The 20781-nt window shown below is 49.1% G+C and overlaps 1 protein-coding gene across 1 annotated transcript in view; it reads right to left on the minus strand.

Annotated features, from left to right (window-relative positions):
• Window positions 1-20781, minus strand: part of LOC106001530 — a 153262-nt gene that overhangs the window by 120058 nt on the left and 12423 nt on the right. The window contains exon 3 of the mRNA XM_013036623.1: window positions 20360-20431. Within this exon, the coding sequence (XP_012892077.1) occupies window positions 20360-20431 (72 nt within the window). The remainder of the gene's footprint in view (window positions 1-20359; window positions 20432-20781) is intronic.

Consider the following 20781-nt stretch of genomic DNA (forward strand, 5'->3'; position numbering starts at 1 on the left):
TGGCTCCAGTCCCTGGATGTGGCTCCACCTCTGGGGGTGGCTCCTTCCCCTGTGTGGCTCCACCTCCGGGCGTGGCTCCACCCTTTGGATGTGGCTCCCAGGCTCCCCCCAGAACTATAGGCAGGCTGTTTCAGGGATTGCCAGCTCCGCCCTTATCCCACCTTCCCAACACATCCTTGGAGGTTTGTGCGGAGTGGCCAAATCCACCTGTCCCTGCGATATAAAGCTGACCAGCTGCTTTGGGAGCCCTTCAACGAGACGCAGTCCTCAGATGGAAGAGCCCACCTGACAAGCCCCCCCCCTCAAGCGGTTTTTTGGCCCAAACAATTTGACCTGCCTCCCACTTCCACCTCTCAGAATTCCCCTCCCAGCCACAGCAGAAATTCACATGTAATTCAGAATGTCCAAAACTGAAGCACAAGGATTAGGAAAAGAAGCAAATCGTAGATGGTTGCAATTCAGACCAAGTAGTTCACACGTTCAAGGACATTTCTAAGTCCCTTTTCTGTGTGGGGACTGGGGGAACTGAACCCATATTTGCTAAGCAAGTGCTCTACCACTAAAGCACCCCCCCAACAAATAAACAACCCTGACCTTGGTACTTTGTGTCTAGAGATAACTTAGCCTGGGCTGGGCTCAAACTTGAGATTCTTCCGACGCTGCTTTCCCAATGGCTGGCATTACACATGTGCTTCACTATGCCCAGCTTCTAAATGCCTTGTAAGTCTAAGGCCAGACTTAATCCCCCACCCCCCCAAGGGAAGGTACTCCTTTACTCAAGCACAAGGACTTGAGTAAAAACCAGGACATCTGTCACAACTGGCAGAGGTTATATGTCTAATGGGGGGGGGAATTAGTTACTAATAAACACAGTCAGGGTTGGGAGGGTGGCTCATGCTTACCTCGCATGCATGAAGCCCTGGGTTCGATTCCTCAGTACCACATACACAGGAAAGCCCAGAAGTGGTGCTGTGGCTCAAGTGGTAGAAGGTGAGCCTTGAGCAAAAGCAGCTTAGGGACAGTGCCCAGAACTAGAGTTCAAGCCCCAGGACTGGCAAAAAAAAAAAAGGTAGTAATAGTAATAAACACAGTCCATAAGATCTCATTTTAGTATTTTATATGCCTTCCTCCTTTAAAAGGTCATTTCCACGGGGGGAGAGGGGCGCTGCTATACAGCAGGCATTCAGTGAATATTTGCTGACTGCAGAAATAAAATATTTGCACAGGAAGACAGGATTGTGTGTGCAATTGGATATGCACACACTTTCAACAATGGTTAACACAGGCATGGGGTCGGCAGGTGGGTATTTTCTGGTGAGCCTATATTATTTTTTTCCTCCTTTGACAAGGAAGGTTCATTGCTTTTGTATGAGGAAAATAAAGACATTTCTTCTGCAGTGATGGTTAGTTTTCGAGCTCAGGTGTGGAAGGTGAGACTACCACTCCCCCCTCTCTTCTCCCAACCCCCACTCTTGGGCCTGCATCAAGTTCAAAGCCACCCCCACAGGAACTCAGAGGCCTCAAGGCAAGCCAGAAGCTGCTTTTCTTCCTCGGGCTCTGGATTTTAATCCTGTTCATCTCTACAGCCATGGGCTCCAACTTTCCACTGGGATCAAAGGAGATTAGGCAATGCTGCGGGGTCATATGAATGCATGGGGCCATGTGAGCGTCGGAGAGGAGCAGGTGGATTTCCTAGACTGGAGATGAAGGCTCCGCAGGTCAGCTGTGTCATCTACCCAGGAATGGGTTCGGTGTGTGTTTCAAATTCCCAGCCAGCAGGGCAGGTCGTTGCTTCACCACACTAAGTGTGGCCCTGCGCTGGGCTCTTTGAAACACTGAGGTCTGTAGCATCCCCCTTCATTTCCCCTCCATCTTTGTGAGGCCCCCTCCCAAGACCCTCCCCCGCAGTAGATGCCCGAATCCACACCACCACCATATCTTCCATGCAGTGTGTCTTTTCTATCATGTTATACAATCGATGCGCTGGGAAGGTGGCTCAGTGGTAGAGTGCTTGCTTTGCTTTGCATGCAGGAGGCCCTGGGTTCAATTCCTTAGCACCACAGAAGCAGAAAAGGCTGGAAGTGGCACTGTGGCTCAAGTGGTAGAGTGCCTGCGTTGAGCTGAAGAGCTGAGGAACAGCGCCCAGGCCCAGAGTTCAGACCCCACAACCAACAACAACAGCAAAAAATATTATATAATCTATGATTTAAAAAAAAAGTATCTAGCTACTCAGGAAGATCTGAGGATGGTGGTTCAAAGCCAGCCCAGGCAGAAAAGTCCGAGAGACTCTTATCTCCAATGAACCACCCCCCAAAAAAGCCAGAAGTGGAGCTGTGGCTCAAGGGTGACCCAGAGAACCCAGCTGCCATGGCTGACAAATGGCCGTGAACCTGGGGATTCCTGGTGTGTGGACGGAATACAGGCCGGTGCCCAGCTGACCCAGAAAGTGATTTCTTAATGAATCTCCCGGCGTGACTCACGCTGGCTGGCACATCTGGGTTCTATCAGGTCTGTGCGGTCCCGGGTCCCCAGCGAGCCTGGGAACCACGGGGCCCGGGAGCCAAGTGCAGCAGCTGCAGAGGCTGGCCGCGCTCACAGGGCCGCCAGTGCGTCATTCAGCCCGGCCACGCGGGACAGGGCTTACGTGGGGGCTGCCTGGGGCCTCCTGTTCCAGAGACCAGGCTGGCCTTGCGGTCTCCTCCCTCTCCCTTGGGCCTGGGCAAGCCATGGGGGAAATCAAAATTGAGTTGCTCGGGGTTAAGACTGCGGTCTCTACAGCTCCTACTATACCAAGTGTATTTGCTGTCAGCATGGGAGAGAGAGGAATACAGAGCATGTGTTCTCTCTCTCTCTCTCTCTCTCTCTCTCTCTCTCCCTCTCTCTCTCCCAAAACCCTGAGCCACTCACACACCCAGAAGGAGTAAGTCTCAAAGAATCCCAGGAAGAAATGTTGATCAGAACAGCTCAAGCCTGAGGTAGCTGGTGGAAAGAAGGTCACAACTTTTCAAGGAGACAAAGGCGGAGCCCTGCTGGAAGCAGGCTCCCCACTTCAAAAGGCCTCCAGCCTCCAACCTCGGGAACAGTCTCCCTGGCCAGCAGGACAATTCTACTTTCTTATTAACTACAGTTCCTTCTATTGACTGATCAGAACAGCCCTGAAGGGTGCTTGTGGGGCTCTAGAAACTTCCAAGAGCTCCTGGGGAGGGGGAGCCTCTAATCCACCTGCTCATGATGGTGAGGGCTGGAGTAACTACCACTGGGGGAGGGCGGGGGGAGGGGAGGGTCTCTAAACCCCCCTTCCCCCTCCAGCTCACTGCAAGTGAGAGCGGACAAGCCCCCAACTATCATTAATTTCCTTCTTTCAAATGATGTGTTGATCCATATTCTCCTTTTAAAGCCAAGATGAGAGAGAGAGGGAGAGAGGGAGAGAGAAGGAGAGAGAGAGGAAGAGGTCGTGACTAGTGAAGTCATCCATCCTCGCAGCTTAGATAATGACATGACCCAAGTCTCCTTCTTGGTTCCAAATGACATCATGCATTGTCATTTGCATCTCATTTTGGGCAAAAAGCAGAAAGCAAAACCCAGACCAGGAGTGTTTATGTAGCATGGGGAAGGCAATTGAAGCGCTGGATCCCGTGCCCAGCTCAAGGGAGGAAAAAAAAGGAAAAATAAAAACAAGCAACATGAAAGTGTGTTCCCAAGCTTTGAAGTGTGGGCTGCGCTCCTCTGTGGGCCCACGTGCCCCGCCCACACCAGGCCGCGGCTTCCTCGCTCCCATTCTCGGTGCGGTGCAAATTAAGCTCACCTCCACCTGTCCAATATTCCCCACACCTGGGCCGGGCCTCAAACCATTAAGGGTTAGCCCTGAGAAAACAGCCAGCTAGCTCCCAGTGAAGCACCGCTCCTTTCCCAGAATTTACTCCACAGACACTAAGTGTGCTCTACAACAAAACACGGCGGCTTAGGCCTGTAATCCTAGCAACTCAGGTGACTGAGATCATCAAGAGGATCACAGTTCAAGGCCAGCCTGGGCAGGAAGCTCCCAAGATCTCATCCCAACCCAAAAAATCTGGGCATGGTGGCAAGCTCTGGTCATCTCAAGAATTGTAAACAGGAGGATCAAAGTCCATGGCAATTGAGGCATGAATATGAATGTCAAGACATTTCCCTTTAAAAATAAGGAAAGGGTGGGAAGGTGGCTTAGTGGTAGAGTGCTTGCCTAGCATGCAGGAAGGCCTGGGTTCAATTCCTCAGCACCACATACACAGAAAAAGCTGGAGGTGAGGCTGTGTGGCTCAAGTGGTGGCGTGCTAGCCTTGAGCAAAAGAAGCTCAGGGAAAGTGCCCAGGCCCTGAGTTCAAGCCCCAGAACTGGCAAAATAAATACACGAATAAATAATATAAACAAAAATAAGGAAAGAAGCCAGGAGCCGGTGGCTCATACCCTGTAAACCTTGCTACTTAGGAGGCTGACATCTGAGGATCGCGGTTCAAAGCCAGCCCAGGGCAGAAAAGTCCATGAGGTTCTTATCTCCAATTAATCACCAGAAAACCAGAAGGAGCGCTGTGGCTCAAAGTGGTAGAGCACATTAGCCTTGAGTTCAAGCCCCATAACTGACCCCTCCTGCCCCCCAAAAAAGGGAAGGAATAAAGGGGTGTGGCTCGTGGCAAACCTTTGCCCTAGAAAATATAAGGCCCTGAATTTAAGACTTATACCATCAAAAGAAAAAGGAAGATAGAGAAAAGGAAGGGGAAGGAATCATCTGTATGACATAACCTTGGGCCACCCTGACTCAGGTGGACCAAAGCCACCCTTCCCCATCAACCAGTGACAACAGGGGCCTAAGGGCCACAGGGGAACGTACTGGACACGAGAAGATATCGGCTCCCATTCACTCATGAAGTCCTCACTTCTGAAGAACCTCTTCCATCCAAGCCAGCAGCAGCAGTTAGACACATCTCGCCAGAGAAGTGTGAGAAGTGTGAGCCAGGACTGCAGGAGGAGCGCTGGTCCCTGCCTGCAGCGGCAAGGGGAAGCCACCCAGGCTCCACCCACGGTGGAGGTACGCACTCGGGAAGTAATACCCATCACTCCACTTAAACCGAATGATGATGCCAGTGGGTACCAGTAATCCTAGCGACTCAGGAGACTGAAATCCGGGCAGATGGTGGTTCCAAGCCAGCCTGGGAAGAAAAGGCTGTCAGACTCCATCTTCAAAATAACCAGCAAAAAGCTAGGTTGGAGATGTGGCTAAAGTAGGAGAGCACCAACTGTGAGCAAATAAGCTGAGCAAGCACAAGGCCCTGAGTTCAAACCCTAATCATGAAGAAGGAAGGAAGAAGGGAGGGAGAGAAAGAAGGGAGGGAGAGAGGGAAGTCCCAACATAGCTATAACACTGAACACACTGCGTTCACTGAAATTAAACAGAGTGAACAAACCAATATTGCATGCATCTGCCTCTTTTAGCTGAAGCACATAAAGTGGTGAAATTCAGAGGCAGAAAGAACGGTGGTGGCCAGGGTTGGGGCAGGGTGTGTGTGTGTGTGTGCGTGTGTGTGTGTGTGTGTGTGTGTGTGTGTGTTGGGTATAGCTGGGGCAGAGGTGTGTGTGTGTGTGCACATGCATGCGTGTGCACGCGTGTGTGTTTGATGGGTATAGAGTTTCAATTGAATGAGCGTTCTGTGGATTTCCAGAGCGGTAGGAAACCCATGCATACACTTCCTGCCTGAGAACTGGAAACTTCCATGGGTACTACAGTGACTGTGTATTTTACCAGTTTCAAAAATTAAGCAAGAATAAAGGGAGCCACTGCAGAGACTCAGTAAACACATGATGTCCTGGGACCGCAGATGCAGCCGCAGGCGCAGCCACAGGCCTGCGGAGTCCAGCTGATAGGAAGGAAGGACTAATGGAGGCCGGGCCTCTGCATCCAAGCATGCCAGCCCCACGACCGACCAAAAAAAAAAAAAAAGACTACAACTTTTCTAGGCTCTGATGGCTCACTCCTGTAATCGTAACTATTCAGGAAGCTGAGATAGGAGGATCACAGTTCAAAGCCAGACCAGATGGGCAAAGCTGGAGACTCTCCTCTCCAAGTAACCAGCAAAAAGCTGAAATGGAGGTGAGGCTCAAGTGATAAGAGCACCAGCCTTGAGCAAAAAAAGCTAAAAGACAGCACCTAAGCCCTGAGTTCAAGCCCTAGTACTGGCATACCCACAGAGGAAAGAGAGAGAGAACGAGAAGGAAAGAAAAGAGGAAAGGAAGGAAGGAAGGAAGGAAGGAAGGAAGGAAGGAAGGAAGGAAGGAAGGAAGGAAGGAAGGAAGATGGGAGGGAAATTTCTTTTTTTTTTTTTTGCTTAGTATTCTAAATGTACTAAATAAGTAAATAAGTAACTTCAGCCTTCAGCAAGGAGAAAATCCTGCCCTGCCCTGGTTCTTTGGAGCTGTTCAGGAATCTAAACCTTGCACGTTCATAAGCTTTCTCCTTCGCGGATACCCCAGCCACAGATAGAAAAGGGGGAAAAACAATCTCAGCTTCTCTCTGCCCAGCAGTCCTGGCGAGATCGCCCCCGGCCTCAGCATCCGGGATGATCCCCAAGTCCATGTGTCTGAACTCTGGCCAGGCAAGGAAGGAACCTTGTCATGTTCCTCCATCCTCTGACCCCAGTCCCCAAAGCAGTGCCACACTTGGCCTAAATGATTCAGTGCGGAAGTCCAAAGCTTGGCAGCAGGGGCAACCGAAACGCTCCTTTCTAGAGTTTGCAATGTGCCAGCCCATGGAGCTTAGCACCGGTGTCATGGTTCAAAGCCAGCCCGGGCAGGAGAGGCTGTGAGAGTCTTCTCTCCAATGAACCACCAACAAAGTCAGAGGAGAATTATGGCTCAAATGGTAGAGCACTAGCCTACAGCACAAAAGCTTAGGGACAGCACCCTGAGTTCAAGAGAGGAGAGCGAGGAGAGAGAGAAAGGAAGGAGGAGGAAGAGGAGTGGGAGGAGGGGGGAGGAGGCGGGGAGGAGGGGGAGGGGAGAAGGAGAGGGAGAGGAGGAGGGTTTTCCCTCATTATGCCATGTCATGCACCAACCCTTGCCCACAAAAGAAAATTCAGCTCATAAAACCACCACCATCATCAATCTCTATCTGCAGCATCTTAGCCCAAGACTACGAGAATGTTCTATATTCCAAACCCTGTCTAGCCTAAGAGCATTTTCTGGCACATTTCATCAGTGGAAAGACCATCCATTATGGAAAGGGAGGGATTTTCTTAGCGTATTTCAGGAAAAAATACACACTTAAAAACCACTAGCAGCAGAGACGAACGCTTAGCAAACTCCCGTGGTAAAGTTCCAGTGCAATCGCTCCTGACTTTTGATCTTTTATTTCATGCATCTCAGAAGCAGAAACCAAAAAAAGAGTAATTGTCATACTGCTTCTAAATTCAATTAGTGTGGCTACATTTTTAGGACAGAGTTAACATTTGCAGGCCAGTCTTTAATACACAAGTTATTAAGTCACACAGTCCCTTAATCCACAATGCAGACCAATCTAATGCATTTAAGCTGTCTTCCAGAAACATCTGTCAGCTGGTGGCTCACGTGGTGTGGTTGCTTTTCTTCTTTTTTTTTATGACCTAAGAAGTCATTCCCTCCATACACACCCCCTTTTTTGGGGGGGGGGGTTGGTTATGAGGCTTGAACTTCCTAAGTCTCTTCCTGTTCAAGGTTAGCGTGCTACCTCTCCAGCCACAGCACCACTACCAGTTTTCTGTGGTTTATTGGAGATAAGAGTTTCATTCATGGCCTTTCCTGCCCAGGCTGGCAGGAAAGATCTCAGCCTCCTGAGAAGCTAGGGTGACAGGCGTGAGCCACCAGCGCCTGCCTCATTATTTCCCCTCTTGACATCTCCTTTAACAATGCTTCTCTGGGGCTGTGTCCCTCCTCGTCTGGTGATTGAGATTCACTTGAGAGACTATTCTTTGCGACAATGGTCCACCAGCTTAGTTTCTCCCAGAGGCCGGGCACGTGGTTCAAGCTCATAGTCTGGCAGTGTACATGATGACAAGATCCACAAATCCAGATGAAAATAGAAGCATCTCCATCTTTCTAGCATGTTCCAGACCCTTCCCACTATGCTCATGAGAAAGGGATAAACATTTGATACAGACACTTAATAAGACAGGATAGCTCCATGGTTAGAAGCCACGAGAGCAAGGCTTCAAGGGCCCAGGTGCAAATCCTGACAGGGAAGTGGTCTGGTCTCTGTGTTCCTCTTCTAGTCCCTCCTTATAAGATGGGAAGTCTTCGATGTGACTACCTTTTCTGACACAACATCCAAGAGTCAAAACACACTCTAGCCAGACACCAGTGGCTCACACCTGTAATCCTAGCTACTCAGGATCTTGAGGATCATGGTTTAAAGCCAGCCTGGGCAAAACAGTCTATGAGATTCTTATCTCCAATGAACCAGCAAAAAGTCAGAAGTGGAGGTATGGTTCAAGTGGTAGAGCATCAGCCTAGAGTGAGAAAGCCAAGTGAGACGGGAGACCCTGAGTTCAAACCCCACTACCAGCATGCATGTACACACGCGTACACACGCACACACACGCGCGCACACACACACACACACACCTGAAATTTCATGGTGGTATCTAAAGTTTCTATTATTCCCAAGATCCACTCCCCCGCCATATACTCTATTTCTTACACTATTAGACTGACGTTTTCACAAATGCCAGCACAGTCTAAATCAGGGCTGTAGTACCTTAAATACACATTTCCTGAACAAGGTCAGATGTATGTTCACAATGACAGCAGCCCGTGGGGGATTGTGCCAGCTTATGTTGGTGGCTGAGCTGAGCAGCAATGACTTCATGTCAGGACAGGAAGGTCCCAATCTAGAAAAGCAAAACAGTTCAACAGAGGCTCATGCTTTTAGTCTGGAGGGCGGTGGGGGGTGAGGGGGAAGGGGGTTAGGGAGTTAAATGACATCAAGCTTCACAGAAAAACCCAATCAGGGCAAGCTAGAGGGACTGGTCAACTAGTCTTCAGGTTGGGTGCAAGGCTCCCTGGATAGGCAAGAAAGTGGAATGAGGAAAATGGAAACCAACAATGCAGAAGAAAAGGATGGCACGTGACAGCACAGACTTGTGAGAGCCGTCTGCAGGTGAACCGCCCTGGACAGGCAGCTGTCCATCCGTCCTTCAATACCAAAATAAGGTTAATACTTTTATTTAAAAGGACAGTATTAGGGCTGGGAAGGTGGCTCAGTGGTAGAGTGCTTGTCTTGCAGGCATGCGGCCCTGGGTTCCATTCCTCAGCACCACATATAAGCAGAAAGAGCCAGAAGTGGCACTGAAGCTCAAGTGGTAGAGCGCTAGCCTTGAGCTGAAGAGCTGAGGGACAGCGCCCAGGCCCAGAGTTCAGGCGCCATGACCGAACAACAACAACAACAAAAGACAGTATTAGTTGGGTGCTGGTGGCTCACACCTGTAATCCTAACTACTCAGAAGGCTGAGATCTGAGGGACCATGGATTAAAGCCAACTCGGGCAGGAAAGTCCATGAGACTCTTATCCCCAATAAACCACCAGAAAACCGGAAATGGAGCTGTGGCTCAAAGTGGCCTTGAGCAAAAAAGCTCAAGGACAGCATACAGTCCTCAAGTTCAAGCCCCAATGACAAAAAATAAGCTAAAATAAGAAGACAGTATTGTGCCGGTGGCTCACACTGATGATCCTAGCTAGCTACCAGGAGGCAGAGATCTGAGGATTGAGGTTCCTGCCAGCCCAGGCAGGAAAGTCCATGAGATTCATATCTCCAATTAGCCACCAAAAAGAAGTAGAGTTGTGGCTCAAGTGATAGAGTGCTAGTGCTCAGGGACAGCACTCAGGCCCTGAGTTCAAGCCCCAGGACTGGCACTAGTGCATACATGTGCACACATGCGTGTGCGTACACACGCACACGCACACGCACACCCCATATTGCATAGTCAGGTATTGTGGCACATGTCTGTTATCCCAACTACCTGGGAGGCAGAGCTAGGAGGATTGTGGTTGAAGGTCACCCTCCACAAAGTTGTAAGACACGATCTGAAAACCAAACTGAAGTAAAAGGATCGGGCATGTGGCTCAGCAAGCACCAGGCCCTGAGTTCGGTCCCTGGCACCATCCAAAAGAAAAAGAAAAAACACCCCAAAGAGTTTTACCAGCATTTGGCAAGTTTTTGGGTTTTGTTCATTTTAGAATCTGAATCTCCCTAAGTAGCCCAGACTAGCCGCAAATTTATGATCCTCCTGCCTCTGCCTTCCTAGCGCTAGGACCATAGGCATGTGCTGTCACACTCGGCCTCTTTATTTTTATTGTCACGGTGAGATTTTAACTCAGCCCTTCTGAGGGGCAGCCAAAAACCATTTCTCATCTGGAGACCACCTGGCTATGAAACTTCCTAACAGAACTAGCTGCAGGTGGGCTGGGAAGGTGGCTCAGTGGTAGAGCACTTGCCTTGCATGCCTGAGGCCCTGGGTTCGATTCCTTAGCACCACATAAGCAAAAAGAAAAAAGCTGGAAGTGGCGCTGTGGCTCAAGTGGTAGAGCGCTAGCCTTGAGCTGAAGAGCTGAGTGACAGCGCCCAGGCCCAGAGTTCAGGCCCCACGACCGGACCCAAAGAACTGGCTGCAGGTGTAATTTCTACTCCAAATGCACTCATTATTCATCTGAAGCGAGAAACGGCCCCGCCCACCCCAGATGACACTCAGCTAGCGAAGCGCTCACCTCTGCGGCAAGCCCCCCCCCCCCCCCCCCCCCCCCCGCAACGGAAGAGCTATCTTGCCACAGATGAACTCCGGCCCAGGCAAGAGACCTGACCTTTCCATATCTGAGTTCCTCATCTGCAAAAGCAGTTGTGAAGCAATTTCCATGCACAGAGCTTGATTTCTAGACGAAGCACTATTTGCAAAATAGTAATTTTCAAATCTGGACCTCACTGGCAATTATTTTTGACTTAGGGGTTCCCAGAAACCTGCTTTTCCTATAACCCAGACGACTGCTTTTCAGAACAAGGTCAGATGTAAAATGAACATGCATATTTATAGCGGAGCTGCTGAGAAAATACGCAGTATCTTATCCAAAGTAAAAAGTCACTCTGTAGGGCTGGGAAGGTGGCTCAGTGGTAGAGTGCTTGCCTTGCATGCAGGAGGCCTTGGGTTCGATTCCTCAGCACCACATAAGCAGAAAAAGCTGGAAGTGGCGCCGTGGTTCAAGTGGTAGAGTGCTAGCCTTGAACTTAAGAGCTGGGGGACAGCGCCCAGGCCCAGAGTTGAGGCCCCACAACCAACAAGAACAACAACAAAAAACCACTCTGTATCTCCCACACCCTAACTAGCAACTATTAATATCTTGTCCATGCCTACAAAACAAAACCAAAAAAACCCACATTTTCCTATTATTCTACAGAAATGAAACTGGTTGTTAGCCTCGTTCAGTTACTATCATCTTCTATTTAATATGTTGATATTTTTCCAAATAACAAACACATTTATGTCATTTGGATGGCTATATATTATTCCATTCCTTGAATTTACCAGAATTTATTCAACTAAGCTTTCATGGTTGGAATTTTTTTTCGGGGGAGGGTTGCTTCTTAAAATCCAATCATTTTAGTGGCACTGTGGCTCAAGTGGTGAAGCACTAGCCTTGAGCTGAAGAGCTGAGGGACAGCGCCCAGGCCCCAAGTTCAAGCCCCAAGATTGACCAAAAAAAAAAAAATCCCATCATTTTAAGCTGGTTGCTAGTAGCTTATGCCTGTAATCCTACCTACTCAAGAGACTATGATCTGAGGATCGTGGATCAAAGCCAGCCTGAACAAGAAAGTCTGTGAGACTCTTATTGCCAATGAACCACCAGAAAACCAGAAGTGGTGCTGTGGCTCAAAATGGTAGAGTGCTAGCCTTGAGCAGAAGAGCTCAGGGACAGCGCCCAGGCCTGGAGTTAAAACCCCACAAGCACCACCACCAACAAAATGCAACAATTCTAGCCAAGCACTGATGGCTCATGCCTGTAATCCTAGCTACTCAGGAGGCTGAGATCTGAAGATCATGGTTCAAAGTCAATCTGGGCAGGAAAGTCCATGAGAATCTTATTGCCAATTAGCTACCAAAAAGCTGGGTGTGGAGTAAGTAGGAAAGTACTAGCCTTGAGCACAAAAACTCCGTGACAGTGCCTAGACCCTGAGTTCAAGCCCTGAAACTACCCCCCCAAAAAACTATACAGTAATCATTCTTGTGTATAAACTTTTAACTATCTGACAAATTGGCTTTTCTTTCTAAAACTCTTATTTCTTTGTATGTGTGTACGTGTGCGCATGTGTGTGGAGGATTTCTTTCCTTTTGAACTTTTTTTTCCTTCCTTTTTTTATGGGTATGGGTTGTTCTCCAAAGATAGAATCTCAAACTGTAAGCCTAGCCTAGCCCTGAACTGTCAAGCTTCCTGTCTTAAGTCTCTGGAGTGCTGGGATTACAGGTATAGGCTACTATGCCTCTTCACTATTCTTCACATACTCTTGAAAACAAAGCTGTCCCCTCTTCGTGGAAATCTCCCCTAAGTCATGTCTGAAAAACACCTGCAAAGCGAGACTGGTTTGTTATAGTCCAGGATGGATTCCCAGTGACTGTTGTGTTATCCCCAGACAAGCTGGAAACCCAGAGATTCCAGCCTCTCCACAAGAGGATGGACGTCTGGGACGCTAAGAGGTGGCAGGGAACGTCAGTGGACAGGGCGGTCCTGGCTGCGCAGCGCTCGGAGACGGGGGAGGGGGCCTCAGAAGCAGGCTTTTCTGCCTGCCGACAACCCCTCCTCTTACATCTGCGTTGCCTGCTCCTTGCTCCGCAAACCTGTTACTTTGGGGGGGGGGAGAATAAATAATTCAGGGCAAGTCGTTTTGAATCCCTTGACATCTGTTGCTTGGACGAGTCTGAATTATTCATCAGCGGGCCTAAGCAGTATTAATTAAAGAGAGGTACTGAAGCGAACCACGGAAATAGAAATGAACATTAGGAAGAAAATGCCTTCACTCCGTGCGCGCCTTCACATGCCATTGACAAACATCTCGGGCCTGCCAGCCCTCCCCGAGCCCACAGGATTGGGGAGGGGGGATCAGGAGGCAGGAGAGAGTGAGGACTATTAATGGAGGTTTCCTGGTTTCCTTTTTAATTTTTATTTTTGGTGCCAACACTGGGGCTTGAACTCAGTGCCTGAGCACTTAGATTTTATTTCATTCAAGGCTGGCACTCTACTACTATTTGAGTCACGCCCCCACTTCCAGCTTTTGGGTGGATAATTGGAGATAAGACTGGCATGGACTTTGCTGCCCTGCCTGGGGCTTGGAACCAGTGATCCTCACATCCCAGCCTCCTGAGATGTTAGCATTAACGGTGTGAGCCATCAATGCCCAGCTCCAAATTTACTCCCCCCACCCCACTTTTTCCCTTCAGAAGATCATCACAATTTTTAACTTGGGGTGCGTGCGTGCATGTGTGTGTGTGTGTATGTGCGTGTGTGTGTGTGTGTGTTGCAGGTTCTGGGGCTTGAACTCAGAGCCTGAGCATTGTCTCTGAGCTTTTGTGATCAAAGCTAGTTAATTGGTAGTTAATTGGGGCTGGGAAGGTGGCTTAGTGGTAGAGTGCTTGCCTAGCATGCATGAAGCCCTGGGTTCAATTCCTCAGTACCACATAAACAGAAAAAGTCAGAAGTGACGCTGTGGCTCAAGTGGTAGAGCGTTAGCCTTGAGCTGAAAAGTGACCAAAAAAAAGGGAGGGGGGGGAGAGGTCCCAGGGACTTTCCTGCCCAGGTTGGCTTTGAACTTCGATCCTCAGATCTCAGACCTCCTGAGATTACAGGCGTGAGCCACCAGTGCCCAGCGAATGGCTCTCTTTTCCTATTTGACTTGCTTGTTCCTAAGTACTAGAATTACATTATGGTGTTCTTCTCAGTGAGGTTCCCCCAAACCCAATCATGAGTATCAAGAGTGAAAGCTCACGCCTCCCAACTAAAGAGTTAGACATTTTCATGGCAAACTCTCTCCCCGACCCCCTTTGGATGGCTCAATTAATTAGTCACGCTAATGAGTTATTTCCATGACAGCCTTGACACTTCCTTTTGACAAAGCACTTTCTTGTGGTGAAAGAGCCAACCAGGAAAATGTCCCCATCCAGCTCAGCCACTGGTGAATCATCCATTTCTTCCCTTCTCTGTCTACTGTCTCAATGGGAAAAGCTCACCAGCAGTGAGCCCAAGGTGTGTGAGCTGAGGATTAGAGGTGTGAGCACCAGGAAACGTGTTAAGTGTGTTATGTTTACCAAGCACTGTGGCTGAACAAACTCTTCCAGGTTGGACAGCCGCTCATTTCCAGAGGAAGGGGGACTCGATAAAGGAGGAGCAAGCTGGGTGTCGGTGCCCCTGCCTGTAATCTCAGCCACTCAGAAACTTACGGACTGCCAACATGGCTCTATCAAGCAGTATTTTCTAGCTATATCCTTAGTCGTCCTTGAGACATTAAAAGATGGGGAGAGGAAATGCCAATGACTTACACCTGTAATCCTAGCTACTCAGGAAACTGAGATATGAGGATCATGGTTCCAAGCCAACTTGGGCAGGAAAGTCCATGAGCCTCTTATCTCCAATTAACTACCAGAAAAGTGGTAGAACACTATTTGAGCACAAAAGCTCAGGGGCATTACTCAAGCCCTGTGTTTCAGTCCCAGGACCTGAATGCATAGACACACACAAGGTCCAAGACAAAACTTGTGATGAGTTTCTGAAGGGGAGAGAGAAGAGGAAAAAAGTAAATTTAGATCTGGGTGTTGATGGCTCATGTCTTTAATCCTAACATCTCAGGAGGCTGAGATCTGAGGATCAGGATTCAAAGCCCCAGCCAAGGCTGGGAAGTCCATGACTCTTTATCTCCAATTTACCACCAAAAAACTGGAAGGAAAGGTGTGGTTCAAGTGGTAGAGTGCCAGCTTTGAGTGAAAAGGCTAAGGGACAGGCCTAAGCCTAGTACCAGCACAAACTAAATATTTATTTATTTATAAATAAATATATATATTTATACGCTTATATAAAATATAAATATATATAAAAACAATACATAAAATAAATTTATATATCTAAATATCTAAATATATTTAGTTTATATGTATGTATTTATTTAGTTTTGTTTATATATGTGTATGAATGAATATATATATACATATATATAATAAAGGAGGGTAAGATTTAGGGGGGATATAGGGGTTGAGCTGGGGAGCAAGGCAGGCCAGATGCAGAAGATGCTCTGAAATCCGAGATGCTTAGAAAAGCTCTTTCCTAGCAGGGCATCGGTGGCTCACTCCTGTAATCCTAGCTACACAGGATGTTGAGATCTGAGGATCACAGTTCAAAGCCAGCCTGGGCAGGAAAGTCTGTGAGACTCTTATCTCCAATAAACCAATAGAAAACAGGCAGTGCTGCTACAGGATCAAGTAGCAGAGCACTCTCCTTGAGCTGAAGAGCGCAAGGACAGCGCCCATGCAGAGTTCAAGCCCTACGACCAACAAAAAAGAAAAAAAAAGCTGTTTCCTTGTGGGTGTGACTTGACACCCAGCTAACGGGGTCCACTCCATCCCCCAGCAAGGTACCCACCGCTGGGGCTCCTGGGTAACAGAAGAGCTGGAGAAGAGCATCTGGAGGAGGAAGGGATTACAAACTACAACAACATGACTGAAGGCAGCCAGAAACTCAGAATTCAAAGACTCACAGGGAGTGGCAAAGTCTTTGCACCGGCAGAAACTAATGCATGGCTTCCGTGTGTAATTAGCAGCGGGGCTCTCCAGACCGATCCACGCAGACCTCCCTCCCAGTGTGTGCAGAAAAATAAAATCAACCAAAAACAGGAGAAAGGGCTATAAATGTCTTTTTCCAGTGATTTTTTAGGAGATTTCTCCCAAAGTGAACCAATCGGCCATGTGTTTCCAAGTTTGCTTTTCTGTTTGGAAGTACAAGAGACCCTGGACGGAGCTTGTCAAACAAGAAGAAATAGACAAGGCACCCCCCTTTTGCCCCTCATCGGGGGCCCATCAAAGGGGGGCTTGTTGGTAAGAACCGCAGAGAAAGGAAGGGGAAGAAAGCCAAGGCTCTGAGACTCCCCACCCCCCAAAAAAAGTCTGAACAGAGACCCTATGTCCCTGCTCATTTGGGCGCCACCCAACACGAACCCATAGCTCCAGAAAACCCGCCTGGCTCTTGGTGAGGGCTGGTGGTAAGACAGGAACTAGAAGGGTCTCTTTCAGAAAGAAAGTCCTCTCCCTGCCTGGGAAAGGCCCCACCCCCAAAGCTAAGTCCAAGGGCAGTGAAGCCTTCCTGTAGTGCCTGGCGCCTCCCAGCCTTTCATTTTCACCTCCATTCCAAACCAAGCATTTACTCCCCAATGTTCTGTTTAGAAAAAAGCCACTGCCTTCAACCTGCTGCGTGTGGGCTACAGGTAAATCGAGTCTGAGGAGCAGAGTGAAATATGGCAGCTTCAGCCGGGCGCTGCTGGCTCGTGCCTATCATCCAAGTTACTCCAGAGACTGAGATCTGAGGATCACGGTTCAAAGCCAGGCCTGGGCAGGAAAGACCCTGAGACTCTTTATCTCCAATAAATCACCAGAAAACCAGAAGTGGCGCTTTGGTTCAAGTGGGAGAGTGCTGGCCCTGAGCTGAAGAGCTGAGGGACAGTGCCCAGGCCAAGAGTTCAAGCCCCATGACTGACCAAAACAACAACAACAAAAACCCAAAAATGGCAGCTTCCCTCCATCCTGGGCAGTCCTGGTGGCGATGGGCCAGCTCTCCCCAGCAACAGCCCAGGGGAAGTCCACAGCCCTGACCCATGAGCAGCCAGCAGCGGGGGCTGGGAAACACATGATCGTTAGCCACGAGGGACACCATGAGGGGTGGAAGGCTTCTATCAGAAGCACGGGGAAAAACTCAAAGAGCAGTGGAAACCGGGGCTGGCTTTGAACTGCAATCCTCACATCTCAGGTCTCCAAAGGGTGACAGACCTGAGCTACTGGTACCCGGCTTACCCTCTGATTCCTCATCCTAACTTACAAAGCAGAGCTGCAGCCCTCCTCTCCTCTCCTCCCCATCCTCGGCTTCCTGGCGGAACGCAGGTTCTCTCTGCCTGCCAACTTTCACATCTGTGCATAGCACAGAGCTCCAGCACGGGCAAAGGTGTCAGTTCTGCCAGTAACCAACAGGTGGCGACAGCGGCTGAGCGGAGCAAGGCCCTGCTGGCCTCGAGCTGGGCCTGTTGCCTCAAGCTGGGGTCGCGCTGGCTGGGTTTGAAATGACAAGTGTCTTCTTTTAACAACAACAACAAACTTATCAAAGGGGGAAAAGATGAGGTCCCAAAAATCCTTGGAGAATCCAAACATCTCAGAAAGCAACTTGACCAGCGGCCACTGCGCACCCTGGTCCAGGAGGCGTGGATTTGGGCCCATTGGTCTTTCTGGTAACAAACCTGTGACCGTGACTGTCGGAACCACTCAGAAACCACCGAGAAAAGCCAAACAGCCCTCCACCACGAGCAAGGCTAAGAACGCAGCAGCCATCTCAGAACCCACCACTGCCACCACGGATCGGAACATCTGCCTCTTGGTGTGCTGGCTTGTGGCACCAGAGCATTACCTAGCCGAGAAAGCAAGACTGTCTGCCCTCAGCCAGCGCTGCAAGGCGGGGGCTGTGGCTCTCATCCTGGGGCTTGTGCTCCCCTAGGGACGCTTGGGGGGGTACTGAGGGGGTCATGGGAGAGAGTATTTCTTGCATCTGGAGGGAGAGAAGCCAGGGATGGTATTACACATCCTCCAGGCTCATGCTTGTCATCCTAGCCACTCAGCAGCTGAGGATTATGGTTCAAAGCCAGCCAGGGCAGGAAAGTCCAGGTGACTCTTATCTCCAATTTATCAGCAAACAACCAGAAGTGGAGCTGTGGCCCAATGGGAGACTTGAGCACTAAAGCGCAGAGAAAGTACCCAGGTCCTGAGTTCAAGCCCCAGCACACACACACACACGCACACACACACACACACACACACACACACACACACACGATTATGCAGTCTAAATGTCAACAGCACTGAGGTGGAGAAGCACTACTTTAGGGACCAGGAATTTTGGCCAATGCTATTCAATTAAAGCCCAGAAAAGATTCATTTCCCACTGTGGCCACAGTGCCTAAGAAGCCAAAAGCTCATTCAAGAGAATGCCTTCCTTCCTGTTCCCCACCAGACCAAGATGGACCCTCCCAGCCTCTTCTTCGGGCCTCCGTCGGAGGACACAGCATCCCTGTTTGCGCCATGGTCTCCCCTGTGGGAGGTGACCCACACTGGCCTACCATCCGGCTACCATCCCCCAGGCACAGAAGAACATAGATATCCGTGATATAAATATAAATATGTCCATATTGATATAAATAAATGATTAAATAAATAAATGGAGACAGGCGGAAACTCAACTCACATCATAAACACAGAAGGAAGCAACAGAAACTCGCCAGGAGAACGTTGTAGCCAAGACCCGCTGATGAGCGTCAAATAGCAGTGGGCAAACTTTACAAATAAACAGGATTCTTGCACAGGCTCTAAGCCTCTCTCCAAATGAATAAAGAAAGGGAAATTAGTGATTTCATAGTAGGTAACTCTGACAGACATCTTAAGAGACCAAGCTTAGCTTCACCCAACCAGAAGTGGTGACACACACCTATAATCCCAGCACTCAGGAGAAAGAGGCAGAGGGCTAGGTAAGTCAAGGCCAGCCAGGGAGACCTAGCAAGACCACCCCATCTCAAAAACAATCAAACAAACAAGAAAGTTAGTATTGCCAGAGCTCAGGATACGGTCATGCCCCCTTGACGGGATGTGATAAGAGCCTTTCACCTCCCCCACCTCTACTCTCCCCAAATTCAAACTCAAATGACCAAAAAATATCAGATGAACTCAAAGAATATTCTATAAAATGCCTGCCTGATGCACTTCAAAAACTGTCTATGTTGTGAAAAATGAGGAAAATGAAGACACTGTCAACTATGTGGAAATGACGAAGAAGAAACGATGAGTAACTGTGTACAATACGACATTAGGGAAAAAAACTGATGACGTTCCAAGAAATCTGAGGTTTCGCTAACAGCACTGGACTGCTCATTTTTTTCTTTTTCTGGGTGTCAGTCCTGGGGCTTGAACTCAGGGCCTGGGCACAGTTCCTGAGCTTTTTCCCTCAAAGCTGGCACTCTACCATTGAGCCACAGCTCCACTTCGGCTTTCTGATGGTTCACTGGAGATAAGAGTCTCATGGACTTTCCTGCCCAGACGGATTTTGAACTGTGACCCTCAGGTCTCAGCCTCCTGAGTAGCTAGGGTGACAGGCGTGAGCCACAAGCATCCGGATTTAATGCTACATTCTTAACATGATGCTGGGGGATTTTTATTCTTAGATCGTGAGCTATTTTGACACAAGATCCAAACAGACAGCACGCACCTGGTTGTGGCTGTCAGGTGCTTTGCTTTTTAGCTACGGAGTTTGGTGTTTATGATGAACTTGTAGAACAAATCTGCTTAAGGCCCAAGCAAAGCAACATGGTTCTTGCTAGCCTAATTCTGCTTCCAAAATTCAGACCTTTGCAACCTCCCCTCAATCATCCATCAAATCCTCATGATGGCCTCCGTTCACACCCCAATCCCTCGGTCTGAAGAAAGGGGACAGCAGAACCTCTCTCGCAAGTTCACACAGCCTGCCTCAAAGCCTCCCTCTATCTGGAGATAAATTTTAAGTTCAGGGGAAAAAAAAAAAACATTTCCTAGGTGACTCAGAGTATTTTTCAACGAAAAGGGAACAAAAGCAGGCTCAAGAAGAAATCAAGCAGACCTTAAAGGCAAAAGATGGCTGTTAGGACTTACTTTATAAAAAGGCACCCTCAAAGCTCCATTCCTAAGAAAGATACACTTTCTAGAAAATCCGATTTGGCTGCTGGATTGTTTGGGGGACCAGAAAATGAATCCTTGCAGCTGAAGCCTGTGTATCTTTGGCTGGTTCTAAAAAGAGAAAACGGCTCAAAGTCTGTAATGAAAGAAAGCCTTAGGCATCACACACCCCACCTGCTACCCAATATGAGAGCCACCAGGCTCCCGGCCACCCAAGTGCGTCCCAATCCAGCCAGGGGAGTATAGCAGCTGCCAAGGCGCAGGAGGAGAGGGGTGCTGAAGATGGACTGGACACGTGAAGGATAATCAGGGGCCACTGATTGGTCCTGTCCTCCCTGCCACTGTCTTGGGGCCTGCTTGGCCTAGATCCCTTTACCTGCTCCTGGCAGCTGCTGAGGAAGTCCATCCACCAATAGGAACCATTGCACTGGCCACCACCAACCAATGGCTGTCATGGGAGGCGGGGACAAATGAGGGCCAGGGATATAGCTCAATGTGAGAGCATCTGCCTAGTGTGTTCAAGGCCTTGGGGTTTGAGGACCAGCACCATAAAACTAGACAGCATGCCCTTGCCTGGGGGAGGGGCAGTGAAAGTCATGTTCCCAAGTGCCCCCCTGTTCCTGGAGTCCCAACACCTGAAGTTCAGTGTTCCCTACTAAAAAAACCCTCCCTCCCTCCCCAAATGCCATCAGAATCTCTGGACTTCTAAGCTTAACAGGGAGTTAAACTTTGTGGAAACCTTGAAGCATTTGCTAGATCCTGGAGTGAGGCTTGACAGTTCAAGGTCTCCAGTGTTTC

This window comes from Dipodomys ordii, unplaced genomic scaffold, assembly GCF_000151885.1.
Source record: "Dipodomys ordii isolate 6190 unplaced genomic scaffold, Dord_2.0 Scaffold7, whole genome shotgun sequence".
Lineage (NCBI taxonomy): Eukaryota > Metazoa > Chordata > Mammalia > Rodentia > Heteromyidae > Dipodomys > Dipodomys ordii.